General features: G+C 34.9%; 1 protein-coding gene across 1 annotated transcript in view; it reads right to left on the reverse strand.

Moving 5' to 3' along the window:
- SGCZ (sarcoglycan zeta) overlaps positions 1–9,164 on the reverse strand; it is a 197,633-nt gene extending 188,469 nt beyond the window's left edge. The window contains exons 1-2 of the mRNA XM_045587786.1: positions 9,072–9,164; positions 8,608–8,802 (exon numbers count right to left, since the gene is read on the reverse strand). Coding sequence (XP_045443742.1) covers positions 8,608–8,802; positions 9,072–9,164 — 288 coding nt within the window. The remainder of the gene's footprint in view (positions 1–8,607; positions 8,803–9,071) is intronic.
- Between the last annotated feature and the right edge of the window lie 8,194 nt (positions 9,165–17,358).

The raw sequence follows: 17,358 nt of genomic DNA on the forward strand, positions 1-17,358 counted from the left end.
GTTTATTATTTGTCATCAAAATAATCTTTTTCTATGATATTTTTAGATACTTGACATAATATTACATATATTGTTTTAAATATAAATTTTCACTTGCTGTTTTACCCTAAACACTTAACCAAAATCATTATTATTTGAAAAATTAAGTTTAATGATTAAAACTACAGGCACATTTATTATTATAGTTTTAATTTTTTTGGATCTTTGTGGTGTTCATATAAGCATAATATGCACTTCTTTAGAAACAAATTTTCTCCTAATTTCTAATCATTTTTAGGATACATACCAAAGGATTTTTATGGCAATTAAATGCCTATGCATGATACTATAATGGTGGGTATATCTAAGCTCTTCCTTGTAACTTCTAATCTGCTTAAATTTGGTTTGTGTACTCAGAGTGAAAGACATGCTGTGGTAACTCTAGCCAACAGTCAAATTACTGTCAAGTCTGGAAATAAATCAGACAGCTACAAGATGACTGGACAGCTGACTGCAAATCCATGAGCAAGTCCTGCCAACATTAGATGAGGGGAGTGCACAGTCAATCCACAGATACCTAAATTAATAGAATAGTTATTGTTTTCAATTATGGCATTTTGTGTCTGAATAACATTATTGTGGCAATTGATCCCTGGTATGTTGTACCTGTTTAAAACGCCTGCTTATATCTAAAAGTTAAGCATTGCTATAGTTTCTTATAAAGTTAAAACAATGCTCAGATAAGAGATTACACTGCATTTGTACAAATCACAGGAAAAGTTAGAGAAAGTATTGTAATTCTGTAGTTTTGTTACAATTAATATGCTCTAAGTGTGATAATGAATCAAAAGAAAAATACAGCCGAAACCGGTTTGGCTCAGTGGATAGAGCGTCGGTCTGCGGACTGAAAGGCCCCAGGTTCAATTCCGGTCAAGGGCATGTACATTGGTTGCGGGCACATCCCTGGTAGGGGGTGTGCAAGAGGCAGTTGGTCGATGTTTCTCTCTCATCAACTTTTCTAGCTCTCTATCTCTCTCCCTTTCTCTCTGTTAAAAATCAATAAAATATATTAAGAAAAAAAAAAGAAAAATACAGCAACAGTATAAGTTAATATTAACAGAGATTAAACTAATAACCTCACCATCATTCCAAAATTAAGTAGAAAATATTCAATGTCATGTCCCTATTGAAAATACGAGATAAAATTGAAGGTTAGCAACAATAAGAATTAAAATATTATTATTGAAATTAATAAATTCATATAAATTCCTGTCCAATAAGATTATTCTTAGTAAATAACTTAGAAACAACACATATGACATTTCAACTGTTTTTTTAAAAAGCAAATGGTTATCTTATTTTTATAAAATAGCAAAATAGTAATCCCTCTTAAGATAATAATAATTATTTGGTTTTAAAACTTGAACTACTGCCAAAGTGCTTACTAAAATAGACAAATTATGTAAGACATACCAAATGCTATTATTTTTATGTAAGACATACCAAATGCAATTATTTGTGAGAATTAGCACACATGCACATACTACCTTAAGTTCAATGTGACCTAACATAATATTTTATGTTTACCTATGAGTCACCAACATGTGCTTTTATCTTTCTGGACTTTCATCTTTACTATATAAAATGAGGCCACTGAATTAGTCAATAAATGAACAAACAAAACTCCTAGTTACGGAGAACGTTTTGATGGGTGCCAGATGGGAGAACGGATGCGAAGGTGGGGTGATTAAGCAGTACTAACTGGAAGTTATAGACTAGTCATGAGGATGTAAAGTGCAACACAGAGAATAGCCAATGGCATTGTAATAACTAGGCATGGTGTCAGATGATACTAGATTGATTACTTAGGGTGATCTCTTCATAAATGTCTAATCACCGCCTTGTACACCTGAAACTAAAATAATATTATTATGGCAACTCATTGAAAAATTAAAAAAAATATTTACAAACATATGAACTAACAAATCTGTGCTTTTTAGAACCTATTATTCAATGGTAATTTCCTTAATCCTGTGTTATTTTCCTGCAGAATATTTGGTATTACGGTGTACTTCATTTTGCATGGGCTGTCTATCATTTGTGATTGATCTTATGCCACTATATTTGTAGTTTATTTCAATAACACACACTACCACTTGGTACTGGTTTGAACTTGGATAAAAATGACTAAATTTTTCTTTATAAACTCAAGGAAAGAAAATGTACTACTGCTGGGCTAAGACTAAGCATGAAAGATTTCATCCGAGAGGAACAATTTGTCAGAAAATTATGAGGAGGTACAAACAGAGAGTTATAATGGAAGTGGTCTTGCAACATTAACTATATCATTCACTCTCATACATTCTGCCATAAATCCACACACAGCACACTGAGGGGCGGCACAGGCCTGATGGCTCTCCAGCAGGCAGGCTCCATGGCTGGCACCCGCCTGCAGGATGCTCCTGGCCTCCGAAGGTACTGGCCCACCTTGGCCTGGGCTGGGCATCAAGAGTCATGTACTGAGGGGCACGCTGGGAAAAGGAAAGTGACAGCCCGGGAAAGTGGACAAAAGCTATGATCCTAAATCACCCTCAGATCAGTCTGTTATCATGGCCAATTCGTTACTCCTCAGCAAAATGCTGCTTAACCAGGGCAATACATGGATGGGAATCAAAGGAAAAGTCGCCATTATGAAAATCACTCTCTGCTTTATAAAGGTGACACTAATAAATTTCATTGCTCCATCCAGAAATTTTAAAAAATATACAATTTATTGATTTTTTTACAGAGAGGAAGAGAGAGGGATAGAGAGTTAGAAACATCCAGGAGAGAGAATCATTGATCAGCTGCCTCTTGCATACCCCCCACTGGGGATGTGCCTGCAACCAAGGCACATGCCCCTAACCGGAATCGAACCTGGGACCTTTCAGTCTGCAGGCCGACACTCTATCCACTGAGCCAAACCGATTTGGCTCCATCCAGAAATTAAAGTCTAATGTCCATTCTGCCAAACTCAAAGGTAAAGTCATGCTTGGGACTTACTGAGGGAATTTTCACTGTTCTAATTACTAACTGACTATGGGAGATAGGGTAGACTCCTCCATAACATTAATAACACCTGAGAGGAATGAGAGATCTTTGGCCCAACAAATTCAAAACATAATTAAAAATCAGTGATGTCATAGGTAGATATTTAATGGTGGCGTTTAAATGCCCTGAGCTATACAGGGAAGCAAGCCATTTAGGAAAAGTATTAAACTAATTTGATTTTACTAATATTAACATTATAAAATGTGGTGGGAAAAGTGTAAGGTTTAAAATCGTACAGCCCTTGCATCTAACTTTGCTCACCAGGTGACCAGGGGAAGTTTATCTGATTTCCCTAAGCCTCTGTGCCTTCAATTGTTGAAGGGGATATAACATTTACTTGGAAGTGTTGTTGTGAAAGTCAAGGTCTGATCTTCAAAGCACGCAATCTTGCTAAATAAAAGTGGGGTCCCAGACATCGTAAGTTGCAATCTCATAACTGAAGAGTTATAGCCAAAAGTTAGGATGCTATAAACATAATTCAGGTTACAATATCTCAATCCAGTAATAATTTAAAACTCTGGACATTAATGATATTGAAAAATTTAAGCTCAAGATTGGAAATCCCATTATATCATTCCTTTTTAAAATACTACATTTTTTGAATGGTTTAAGAAGACATTAATGAGCACTTTCTGGCTAATGAGCTTCTCATTCAGACAGGCTAGGAGGTTCACATTCAGGCAGTACATATCCTGAAAATAAATAGCTTAGGTCATCAAAATAAAAAAAGATTTGACAGCTGAACTGTTCCTCTTAGAAGTTTTTAGGTGAACTGTGTTGTACCTCAGCATTAAATTAGAATTTCAAAAGAAATCTTAATGATCCTTTCATCATGCCAAAGAAATAATACATCTCCTGTGATAAAATACACTACATAAAATAACTTTAATTATTAACAGCTAATAATTGATGGAAATCATATATGTCAATACACATAACTGACACCAATTGAGGGCTTACTCTGTGGCTCAATTTTACACATTTTACAAATATTCAGGTACTTAATACTTCTCATATCTCTGTGGATCAGTGCCTTTAACCATTTTACAGATGAAGAAAGGAGTGGAGTTAGAGAGCTTAAGTAACTCACAGGAGGTCATATTGCTACTTGTCATCACTGAGCCATAATGCCCTCTGGCTACCTATTTCTAACACTCATTCTTTAAAAAAAAAACAAAACCAAAAACAAAAAACATATATATATATATATTATTGATTTTTTTACAGAGAGGAAGGGAGAGGGATAGAGAGCTAGAAACATTGATAAGAGAGAATATGTATGCACACAAGTCCTTTGGTTGATTTCTTCCCCTTACCCCCATCCTCCCTTACTTTTCCTCTGAGGTTTGAGAGTCTGATTGCTGGTTCTCTTTCTCTGGGTCTGTTTATGTTGTTCATTATTTCCTCTAGATGTGTGAGATCATGTGATCCACGAAATACCCTTGTAAGAACCAAAACTGCAACAAGCTATAATGTTTATGCTGAGAGGCAAATGAATCAGTCTATAGTGAGTTCCTTTCTGGGCCAACAGTTCTTTTAAGTCCCAATTTCAATGCCAGATAGTTCCTTATATGTACATACCAGCCATGATATTTCATTCATATATATATATATATATATATATATATATATATATATATATATATATGATATTGATTTTTTTTTTTTACAGAGAGAAAAGGAGAGAGATAGAAAGCTATTGTAGAAACATTGATGAGAGACAAACATCTATCTGCTTCCTCCTGCACACTTCCCACTGGGGATGTGCCTGCAAACAATGTACGTACCCTTGACCAAATCGAACCTGGGACCTTTCAGTCAGCAGGCTGACGCTCTATCCTCTGAGCCAAACTGGTTTTGGCAACACACTCATTCTTTTAACCTTTAGGCATGTCATTAGAATGAACATGATTACAAACACTAGTCTAATTATAATCTTTTGCTTAATACACCTCCTTTGTGTCTAGGATGATTTATGCTCAATAGAAAATTCAAGTTAGATCACATGATGTCTGGGATAATTGTGAAGTAAAATGAGTAAGAGTAATAGTAACAACTCTTACATAGCTGTTTGGACATGCCAGACACATCTTAGGAATTTTTACTACTTTAATTTTGATTTCTACAACAATCTAATGAAGTAAATAATAACATTGCACCCATTCTACAGAATGGCAAACAGCCACAGTTAAAATAACTTGCCCAGGTAACATAGCTAGTAAACTATAAAAGCTGGATGTAGACCCAATGGTCAGGTGCCAGAATCCATACTTTAATTAATTATTTATTTATTTATTTATTTATTTATTTATTTATTTATTTTTTACTGATTTCAGAGAGAAAGGGAGAGGGAGAGAAAGATAGAAACATCAATGATGAGAGTGAATTCTGGATCTACTGCCACTTGCATGCCGCCCTCCAGATATTGAGCCTGCAACCTGGGTATGTGCCCTGACCAGTAATCAAATCATGAGCTCTGGTTCATAGGTCAATGCTCAAACACTGAGCCACACTGGCCTGGTGTTTATATCCATGTCTTTCACTCTATAGTATAAACTAATTTCCTTTTTCTTCATTCTGTGCAGTTGAATATCTCAATAGCAGAGTGATTTTATTTCCCACAAAATGAAAAACAGAAAAATAAATCACATCAACCACACAGATCATGTATAATACTGGCCATAAGGATAGACTTCATGAGGTATTGTAAAACAGGTTGGCAGCTACCTTTGCTGTGCTGAAAACACAATATTTTGATAACAATAACATGCCTAGTTTTTTCAAATAAAAGCTGTTCACAGCCACATATTTTTTTTTTTATCTGTTGGATGGCAAAACAGTTAAAATAAGAAAGATAAACATTTTGTGCAGATCAATAATAATCTCCAGACAACTTACACATCATTTACTACTTCTTACTATATTGTGGCAAGTGGTTTTGCTATTCACTCTAGAGACAGATACAATCCTAATGTACCAAGGAAAAGATAAAATTGATTTTTTTTACTGCTCTAATATAAGAAGATTACACATTACTTCACACTTTTCAAATACATACAACTTAATCTGATATGTAGTATTTAGGACCACTAAATTTTGCAACTACAATACTTAAGTAATTTGGAATTTCTATGAATTATGAATTACTGCAGTGAGACAGGGAATATGTTACCTTACAAAGATAAATTTGATGGAGTAGTTACAAGTTTATCTTTTCTTTTATTTTAGCTGCATACAATTAGCTTATATGGCTGAAGGAAGGATAGTCTTCTATTTTGGGTATAGAACAGTACAATTTTAATTTCAAAATAAGTGAGATATGCCCCAAATTAAAAATCATATATACAAATATCAAGTCTCCTATGGAAATAGACTCCTTTTCATTATCCCCAGGAATATGATGGCATTTACTATTCTGCCAGCTGAGGTTCAAATTAGATCGCTCCATATGTGACAGACACCCTGAGGCCTGCGTGGATCCTGAGGACAAAGGTGATTGTTTCAATTATTTTCCTTGAATGGCTTATCTAGCCTTGGCCTCAGCATGGGGCTAGACACTGGGAGCCTGATGTATGCAGCCATGTAATTATGCATTTAAGTCTATTTTCCTAATTAATTTAAATATGCTTGAGAAGCTTACATGGCTTGACTCTAAAAAATCCTGTGGCCTGGGCCCTGAGTGGGATCAAAGCCCCTGAAGTGAGAGTTGATCATATCTTTCATGAGGTTTTGAAAGATGCTTCTTGGTAGAGGAAATCAAAGACTCAAAATTTGAAAACCTGGAGAAAAAACTACTCTTATTTTTATTAATTACTTTTTTTTCGGGGGGGGGGATTAAGATAATGACTTTGAGAAAACTGTTTTCAGTCATTGCAAGTTTGACTGATGGTTACCACAGCATAGAAGAATCTTCAGAAATATACACATTGCCCCTACTAATGTGATAGATGATTCATTAATGAAACCTAGACAACTAGTAAGAGAAGATAGGCCCAGAGCTAAGAAGAAGAGACGGTCTAGGAGTAGAATTAGTAACATCTGTGCCAAAATATCTCCAAGCCTGTATAGGGGGAGAGGACAGAACAGGACTAACTGAGCCAACTCTTGAAATGAAGGAATGGCTCAGATGTTTCACCGGAGTCTTAGAAAGCAACATCTAGCCTAGTAACCCTCACATCCACATACTCAAGCCTGGATCAATGATCCTGAACATGTACCCATGTCTAGGACACTGGTAATTTCTCAAATCCTAGAACATACTAATTCCTGCCCATCCTGTTTTTCTCTTCCATTTCATTTTTAGTGAAAAACCTTCCAAATTTGCACTGATTTGAATAAAATGGAGCCCTTGCTCAGCTTCTTTTCCTCTATGAGCATAAGCTGTTATATCATGATTTGCACAGGCGTGGCTGTTTTCTCTCTGGAAGGGTGGGCCACCTGCCCTCGCCAGAGCCTTCTGCATGCAACCGCAGTGCCCTGCACTATGGACCGATGCTGGCTCATTTTGCCCTTTGAGATTCTGTTTCGACTTTACAGTTAGCTGTTAGTGAAGTTAGAAAGAAATTACTCTAGCTAAATCAATACACAGCAGAGGTTTTTTTTGTGTGTGTGTGTCTTTTCTTTTCTTTCATTTAAAAAGAAAAATGATATCCAATATAGGAAGATCAGTGAAATTAAATACCCGCTTTCCTTTTGCCCTGAGCATGCAGAGTTTTAAAAAACAGCAGTCTGGTCAGCAAGTGAAAGATCCCTGCCTGGCTGTGAAGGTATCTGCAGTCTCTAAATAAAAGCCAAAAGGTTGAAAGGCAGAATAGAAAACTAAGAATCTAGCCAGAAAATATAAATTGAACTAACCTATACTTTGCTGATGCAGAGAACTTTTTTCCAGAAAAGTCATGCTAACAGGTCTATTGTACATGTTCTAAATTCATCAATGAGTTATAAAATTATTTTATTTTAGGTTATTAATCTTCATAAAATTGATTTAATTTCTAGTTTGTCTTTTATTTATCATACCTATACTAAAAAAATGAAGTTACCATCTGATAACAAGTATAGACATTGGTTCATGCAGCCCAGCAAAATTCCAAAGATTAGGTTTGAGCATGCAGTATATACAGAGAAGCAAATACTCTATATGAAGAATTTCAAAGATACTTGTGATTTCTGATGTATATTGTGAAATATCATCTAATATTATCATGAAATACCAGACTCATTTCATAGATGCCCAGGTAGAGCAAGCAATAGTTCCTGTGTATTGGTTAAACGTTTTCTAAATTTCTATTGAACCTATGTGCTGTACTGTCTGGTTACATAAATTTCCCACACTTAAAAGGTAGGTAGTAACGTCAGATGTATTTAATGAATATACATATTGAATGTAGTCTTAAGACTACATATGGCAGCCTTTGGAATTTAATTTCAAGATAAATACATGTAAAGATGAAAATGAATAACTTTCAATTAAAAAATAGCAGTTGGATGGCCTTTGAACCAAAAGCAATAGATGTAAAATAAAATCATGGTGGTACTTACCACAGTGAAATTCATAACTTTCAATATCCAAATTGTCATGGCTAAGTTAACTATCATGGTAACCAACAGCAGAAGGACAAAGAAGTATAAGCACCTCTTTCGCCATCCATAAATGCCCACAGGGTACAGTTGTGCATTCTCAACCTTTGGCAGATTATTCTGCTGTGTTGCTAGTATGTATTGTTCTCGTGTCATCTGGAGAGCAAAAAGGAAAAGAAAAGCATTCAAAATCAAAGCCACTGTTTTGTTTTCTTAATCAAAAGACACAAAATACCTAAAAATAATAGGTAGTGAGCACTCACATCATTATTGCTCTGTAATCAAACTAGGTTAATTCATTTAATTAAATGTGGTTCAGATATTAAAAATCCCCTCAACTCATTATCAACAATACTGCCCTTTAGAGCTATTTAATTATTCTATATGTCTAAGATATGTAGTATTTTCAGTCAGCTTTGTCTAACTCTAACAGTAGCCTTCTCTCTCAGGAGTCTCCGAAGATTCTCAATTCTACTTCCAGTTGTCCAAAATCCAACAACTCTATGAACATTCAACATATCCTTGGAATAAAATAAAAATAAAAATGTTATTTAGGGTAGACAAAGACCATGGTATGACAAGGTATTGATATGCCTTTATCTAAAAATGCAGTACACAAGTAGCTCGGTGTATGTGATTTAAGAAACCAACAGTGCTTTTGCTAGAACTTATGAAAATAAAATATGATTTTATTTGGAATTATACAGTATAATTATTTAATGAAAACTTTTCTTTACAACTTTGTGGGTAATTTATTTTAGTTGTATTTCAATGAGCTATCAGAATGAAACTGAACTTTGAAAGAATGAAACAATATGCTATATTATCCTAAAATGCAGCAGTTTTCAAATGGTGCTAAAAGAATTTTTAAAACATGCAATACATGACTATTTAGTCAGGGCACTGACCTCTATACTCTGAGATGGTCAAATAAAAAAAGAACATCCAATACAACAATAGCCAACTAGTGTGAATGAATAAAAATTATGTCAATTATTTTTGTCTGATTTGCAAAAACTAGTTTTTTTGGTGTGCTGCAGCATTTTAGTAATCAATTTATGTATGCCATGAGATAAAAAAAAAAAGGGGTGATAACTGCGGCTACAATATAATATAATGATATTAGCAAAAATCAGTTTTGGAAAAGGAATAATATATCAACTTTGGACATAAATTATTTCTTTCACAAAGAAAATACACTTGTTTATTGTTTGATACAATAAAAAAATATGAAAAAAGTAAATATATACCGTATTTTTCGGACCATAAGACGCACTTTTTTTCCCCCAGAAGTGGGGGGGGAAAAGTCCCTGCGTCTTATGGTCCAAATATAGCCTACACATATACTTTTAAAAAAAAAAGTTTTTTTACTTGCCCGGCTCTGTGTGGTCTCTGTGTGCTTGCCCGGCTCTAAAATGGTTCTAAATGCTGCTGTTTACTTTACAGGGTTGATTACATGTGTTTATGACTGTGATGTTGGGTTTTAATGCACATAAAATATTTTAGGACACTATTTGTTTCAGAATCTTTTTTTCTTCATTTCCCTTCTCTAAAAACTGGTGCGTCTTATGGTCCGGATCATCTTATGGTCCGAAAAATACGGTGTGTGTGTGTGTGTGTGTGTGTGTGTATATATATATATATATATATATATATATATATATATATATATATATATAATTCAGAATAACATATTTATTACCTAAAGGATGAAAACTTTAGTTTGAATAAAATGATTTTTTTATAGAAGGATAAATTTTGCTTTCTTTTCTCTAGGTTTTTCTCAGATATCTTTTTTGTGTGCATGTCAACTAAGTAATATACCAACAAAATAATAACAAATATATTTTATCAAATAAAACAATAAAGAATTAAAATGCCCTGACCAGTAACATAAAATATATACAATAAAATTATTATGTTATGATGTTTATTTATGCAATCCTACTTTAGATAAAATTTTGAACTCTATATTGAAAAATGCAAAGAACAGAAGTTCTTATTTGGCTTTTCCCATTTTAAAAGTTTTAGAACTGTAACTCCAAATTATATTAATGTAATATTAAATATTGTTTTCAATATTTTATAATTAAATTATATAATAAAAATAGTTATATACATTAAATCATAATTTAAAACCAATTAGAGGTGCTAATAATAATTTTAGGTGATGAAGGACAAATTTTTTCATAATATGACGAATGGACTTTTTTATTATCATTCCTACTATTCAAGTTAACATTTAATGTTTCCTTGAAACTAAACCAAACAGGTTTAGTTCTTAATTAGATCAAATTTGGAGGAGAGACGAGTAACATATGAACTGCTATGTAACATAAGTGGTATAGTAGGTAACAACCTGCCCCTGGGATTTTCTTTGCCTGAAGATTTTTATTGAAAATTTCATAGTTCTGGCAGTGACTGTGATTACAGAATAGACAATAGATTATATGAAGAGGAAATGAGTCACTCTCAGGATCATCAAAATGAAAATGAAGAACAAGGAACATAGGTACAGGAGAGTAGAAACCTGCATGTACCTGACTAGCAGGGAGAACTTCCCTTCTGGAGTTGTTCTCTGAAAAATGACACATCAAATGGGAGTTACATCAATCACGCATTGCCTCTAATCCCATAGTAAAGTACACTTCCTTCCTACAATCCTCTATTTCTCCCATTTATATTTAGACATAAAGTGGCGATTATTGTGAACTTCAAGAGAAATAAAAAATGCATTAGGTCTCTGAAATAAAACAAACACAAATTACAAAGAAAAGGATCTTTCAGCAATAGGTTTTTATTTTCAATTTTGATTGAAAACCAAGAGATCCGGAAAAACATAGCAATGCCTCTAACAATTATAAAGAGTCAATTGGATAACAAAAGGCCAAGAGAAAAGGTTGTCTAGAAAACATGACATATTTTGTTAATTAATGAAAGATATTTTATTACTTCAGCTTAAAGAAAACTTAGCATTATACTTTATATACCTTCTTCAGCACAAAATACTTTAGAGCATGTACATTGCAAAATGTTTTCTTTAAAAGGTTCTTCATTTCTTAAATCTCACAGATGGTTTTTCAAGATCACAAAAGGTTGTAGTTGCTGGTACAGTGCAGTGATATTACCAGCAAAGAATAACAACATACACCTCTAACAGATTAAGGAAACAATCCTAAAATCCTAAATTTGAAACTTTTACAACCTTTGCCTAAGATATAAAATGTTGATCCATTTTCAAGTATTGAACATATTCTAAAATATCTTGGTGCTTGACATTATGAGACTTTATAAATAATATAGAGCATTGTTTCACCAAGTGCTATTGTCATTCTAAAAAAAAAATATCTGTAATTGCAGAGATACGAATTTTCTCAGAACAGCTAAGCAGGTCTCCTGAAAGGAGAGGGAGTGATGGTCACAATTCCCTGAGAGAAAATACCTTGTACTGAGATAGCTCTCTGGCTCAGTCCTCTCTATCTCAATTGCAATATGAATTCAATATCCTTAAAAACCTTTCTTTGAAATTCCTTTGGTGTTCAAGGTTGTGTACACTCCTTCTGGGTACTTAAAGTAATTACTACCTTCTGCATCTTACTTTTGCAATTCTATTTCATACCATATTTCATACTGACAGAGCATTCATTATACTCAAATGACTTCTAAAATAGAGTTTTTCTTACTTAATAGCAACAAAGTCTTCACCTCCTTGGATCAAGATGAGTATTATTCACAATAGGGCAAATAGACTTACTTATAACCCATTGTAAATTAGATAAAGTCAGATTTAAATTTGGACTTTGCAGATTCTTTATGAAGAAATATATTTTCAAAATATTGATAATGTGAATAAAATTTCCAACATGTTACATGGTTATATGAGAGTTGCCTGGTCAAATAGAATTAGACCTTGTAAATTCATTTTTCTGTAAAGATATGAGAAATCTGGTTTTCAGGAAGGGCTATTTTGTTCAGTAAATTTAATAGTATTGCAAATAAAGACTAGGAGAGAATGAAATGTTCTGGAATGACCTTAAGAAATTCTGGTGAAGTCTACTGAGCTGGAGGGAATGTCAGAGATATTAACTAGAGTAGCAGAGCTCATTGGCTATTTCCCCCTTGCCTCACAAGAGGAGGCAATAGTACGAAATACTAAGACCAAAGGAACATACTAATGATTCCAATGTAACAAGTGTCATTTATGTTATATAAATATTCAGAGAAGGGCAAAGTAATTGAGAGTCTAGGCAGAAGTGGGTCTTCCCTTGGCAAAATATGTATTTAGTGACAACTATGTGCAGGTAGAGTTCAATATTGTTTCACTCATGAATTTCACATATTTGGAGAAAACACAATAAAGAAATAGAAAATATATCAAATTTTAACATACTCTGGAAATGATAATAAATATAATAATATACAAATAAAATAAATATAACAGATAAATTATACAAATCATATATACTATTACATTGTGATAGATTCTATGAAGATAATAGACAAGGTAATATAATGGGAAGACTACTTTAATTGTAGTAAAAAGGGAATACCTCCTAGAAGAAGGGGTACCTGAGATGAGACTGAACTAATGGAAGTCTTCTAAGATGAAAGGTAAAACAGATCTTTAAGTATTGAAAGCCTAATTAGAGTGGTCTAACTAAATTTTTAAAATAAAGAAGTGAAGAATGTGGACCATTTGTTGAAGGGGAAAGAAGAGCAAAAATGGGATTTCACATGAGAGTATGGAGTCAGGTGTTGGAGTATTAAATCAGGGGCCAGTGCAAGTCTATATAAAGGGAGGTAGAATGAAAAGGAAATAAGGACACTTAGTAGGGAGCCAATTTTAGGTGACAAAGCTGAAACCAAGAGTTGAGTTATGCATTCTTGGAGGTGTGGTGGTGGAGGAACTGGAGACAATGATGAATTACCCACCAGCTGGGGTAATACCCAAAAAGACTAGTTCTCCAGCTCATAAACTAGAATCCTGACATGGAGAATTCACAGGGGCATAGGCAAAAACTAACTGTGCTGTGGTTCAAGTTTGCAGGTGCCTGAAGAGGGGACAGGTGGTGCTGAGACATCTTTTTAGATAGACAGGAAAGGCTAAAGATGATTCAACCTCTGCGACTATTTGGGGGGAAGAAAATAAGAGGTCAAGGGCGATAATAAAGCATAAGATAAATGTTTCAGATTGCTGCTGGTTAAGGATAGAAATTGAGTGATTAAAGGAATGCCCTGTTTTCTGTTTTGTTAGGGGGAAATATCGGAAAGGATGACCAAGTGACCCTGCCACAGATTTGTATCTTCATGACTGGAAAAGAAAGGATTCAAACAACCTTAAAACAGCAGTGAGCTGCCAAAACCAGTTTGGCTCAGTGGATAGAGTGTCAGCTTGCGGACTGAAAGGTCGCAGGTTCGATTCCGGTCAAGGGCATGCACATTGGTTGCGGGCACATCCCCAGTAGGAGGTGTGCAGGAGGCAGCTGGTCGATGTTTCTCTCTCATCGATGTTTCTAGCTCTCTGTCCTTCTCCTTTCCTTTCTGTAAAAAATGAAATATATTAAACACACACACACACACACACACACACAAAAAAAAAAAAAAAAAAAAAAAAAAAAGCAAAAACCAGCAGTGAGCTGAGAAGTCTGGGGCTGAGTTTTTCCACAATCTGAGTTTTACCAAGAATAGACTCTCCAATTTTGCACAAAAAACATTGGACATTAAAAAGTTAGTACAAGTGCCTGGCCTGAGTGGCTCAGTGATTGAGCATTCACCTCTGATCCAGGAGGTCAGAGTTCTATTCCCCATGAATGCAAATGCCTAGGTTGCAGGCTTGATTCCCCAGAGTAGGGTGTGCAGGAAGCAGCCAATCAATAAGTCCCTCTCATCATTGATGTTTCTTTCTCTCTCTCCCTTCCCTTTCCCTCTGAAATCAATAAAAATGTATTTTAAAAAAGGAAGTTAGTACAAGCTCCAAGTATTGAGGACCTATTATGTAAAGTTCAGATTTTACCACTAAATTGCCAATCTGATGTTAAAGCTGTAAAGAGAACCCGATTTTATATTGGAAGTGATATAATTTATACAATTGTGTGTGTGTTTTTTTAAATCTCACATTAACCATTTTACAATATTACTCACAGGAACACTGGGTATAATGCAGAGATGTAAGCACAAAGACTAGAAGGAAACAGCAAAGTATTTATCTCACTCACTCATTTGATTTCTACATATTAAACTATAAATCGAGTATCTAATTTCTGCTTAGACTTGTTCCTTGTGTCCCCTGTTATGGGGAATAAGAACATAAAAGAGAAGCATGTGTCTCCTAGAAAATAAGCTCAACCATTTGCAAAACTGATTTTAATTTCTGGTCAGGGAGCTGGCACTTGGCACATTTAAGTAGCACTAGGCAACATCCCTATGACCATAAAAACGGAACCTTCAGCTCCGAAACCTCTTACCCTCCTGAGAGTAGCTGTTCTCCAGAAGAAGTGGTAAATGTCACGTTGGTGTCACCGTTCATTAAGTGCTGATCATGTAGATTTAGCACTACGACTGTCAGTTATTTGTTCAGACAGGGATGGAGCACGCTAGACTAAATGCAGTCTCAGATTTATGTGCCCAACTGCAATCCCAGCCTGGCCATTCTGCTCTGTGCTCCTAGGGCAACTCACTTAGCTTTTCTCGCCCCAGTTTTCTCTGCTCTCAAATGAATATTGCATTGACTTATACAAGAGCAGCCCAGGAGTAGAAAAGTAAGATGCTCAAGTGTCCTTCTCGTTTTAAATGGTAAAAATGCTTTAAAATGTATCATCCACTCCTTAGCTAATGGTTTCCTACTTAAGTGCTGTGTATAAGTATTTGCATTGGAATTGGTTTAAGTGAATGAACCATGACTTTAAAAAAACAAAATGCTTAGTGTCCAAATTATAGGGTATGAACTTTACACAGCAGAAAGGATTTTTTTTTTTCTGTTCCCAGAAAATGAGTCTCCAAACCCAGAAAATGAGTCTCCAAACCTCCTAAAGTTGAGGGAGACTGAAACTAAGTCGGTCAAGTCCACTGACCATGGTGATATAAACTTCCCCCTATCTATGATACTTAATTCTCAAAGGCACATTCCAGAATGACCATAAAGTTAGCTATTAAAAAAAAAAAAAAGTCTATTGGGAATGGATCTTTTTTCCTGTTGGTTTATGGAAAATGCTGTCCTTAGGTTTTACAGCCCAGAAAAGAGGCAGCCTAACCACTGAATTTCAAGAGGATGAAAGATATTATCTGAGTCTGAAGGGCTGCCTCCTGAGATAGGAAGTAGAGAGGAGTGACAGGAGAAAGAAACCTGAACAGGCATTGAAAGGGAAACATACTCTCAGGTGAATAAACGTTTTGTAAAAACGCGGACATTGAAAGAGAGCTTCTTCAGTGACCCTGCAGCCATTCTTAGCTTATTCTACATACCGGTACTTCATGCTCTCTCTAATTGGGTGCTTTTATATAGGAAGTAATGCCTCAGTATTTATTGAATAAAACTCAATCACCATTGTTGGCCTTTATTAAGGCACTGACTTAGATTTAGGTTCCTAATATGGAAGTAACTCAATTCTCAGATCCTCTCTTGTATTATTAATAGAAAAAACTTAGCCATTAAAGCAATTTTGGAGGCTGGCGAGTCTTTGTCCACTCAGGTGTATCAGCTCTGAGAGCTAAAGCGACAGAGACAGCTGTGAGGACCCTGACACACTAAGACTGCAGGCAGGAGGAGCAGGCTGGCAAGTGAGGCCACATACACACAGCAGGGGGAAAGGAAAAATCTTTAAGGAAGAAACAAATTTGCCAGAAACACAGCTGGAAAGCTCATCTGGGCCAGTGGAAATCCCACACTGTTTAAAGTAATGAAGAGTAACAGCAAAAACGTGTTTAAAGAACAATGGTAACGAAGAGAATCAGAGAAAAGACAAAAGTTTATTGGCTCTTAACAGTTAGAAAAACTCAGTGAAACAAAGATAAGAGTATGGCTTCTAGCCCTGAGGATTCACGAGAAAGTGTCCCCGTGTATAAAACATTCTGCAAACTAATTTCAAAATAGTCTCTTGAAAGTCATTTTCCTCCCAACTTTGACAACCTTAGTTACATTTTGCCAGATTACTTTAAATGATATATAGTGTAGTCAAATTTGCCTTGGTGCACAGTTTTCTAGTAAGTTCTGTTTTTGGTTTATTTTATTTTTTGAGGAAAGAGAAGATTCATAAAGAATGTGTTTTAATTTAGAATTTTCTGCTTTAACTTGATTAAACAAAAGATGACATTATCAAGAACAACATAATCCAGCCAAATTAAGCTTTGACTCTTAGCATTACTACATGTTGACTACCTGGGTGAAGACAGAGCATTTGGGCCAAAAATGAGCCTTCAACTCTCTTGAATTATTTAGGTTTTAAATGAATAATGAAAAAAAAAGAATAAGGCCCAGTTTTTTTAAATGATTTTACTAATTTTTTAGAGAGAGAGAAAGGGAGACGGATAGAAATACTGATGAGAAAGAAACATCAACTGGCTACCTCCTGCAAGCTCCCTACTGGGAATTGAGCTCATATTTTGGCATGTGCCCTGACCAGGAATTGAACCAGTGACCTCTTGCTTCATGTGTCAATGCTCGACCACTGAACCATCCAGCCTGGCAAGGCCCAGTTTTGATATAACAGGTTAGAA

Source organism: Pipistrellus kuhlii, unplaced genomic scaffold, assembly GCF_014108245.1.
Source record: "Pipistrellus kuhlii isolate mPipKuh1 unplaced genomic scaffold, mPipKuh1.p scaffold_m20_p_3, whole genome shotgun sequence".
Classification (NCBI taxonomy): Eukaryota; Metazoa; Chordata; class Mammalia; order Chiroptera; family Vespertilionidae; genus Pipistrellus; species Pipistrellus kuhlii.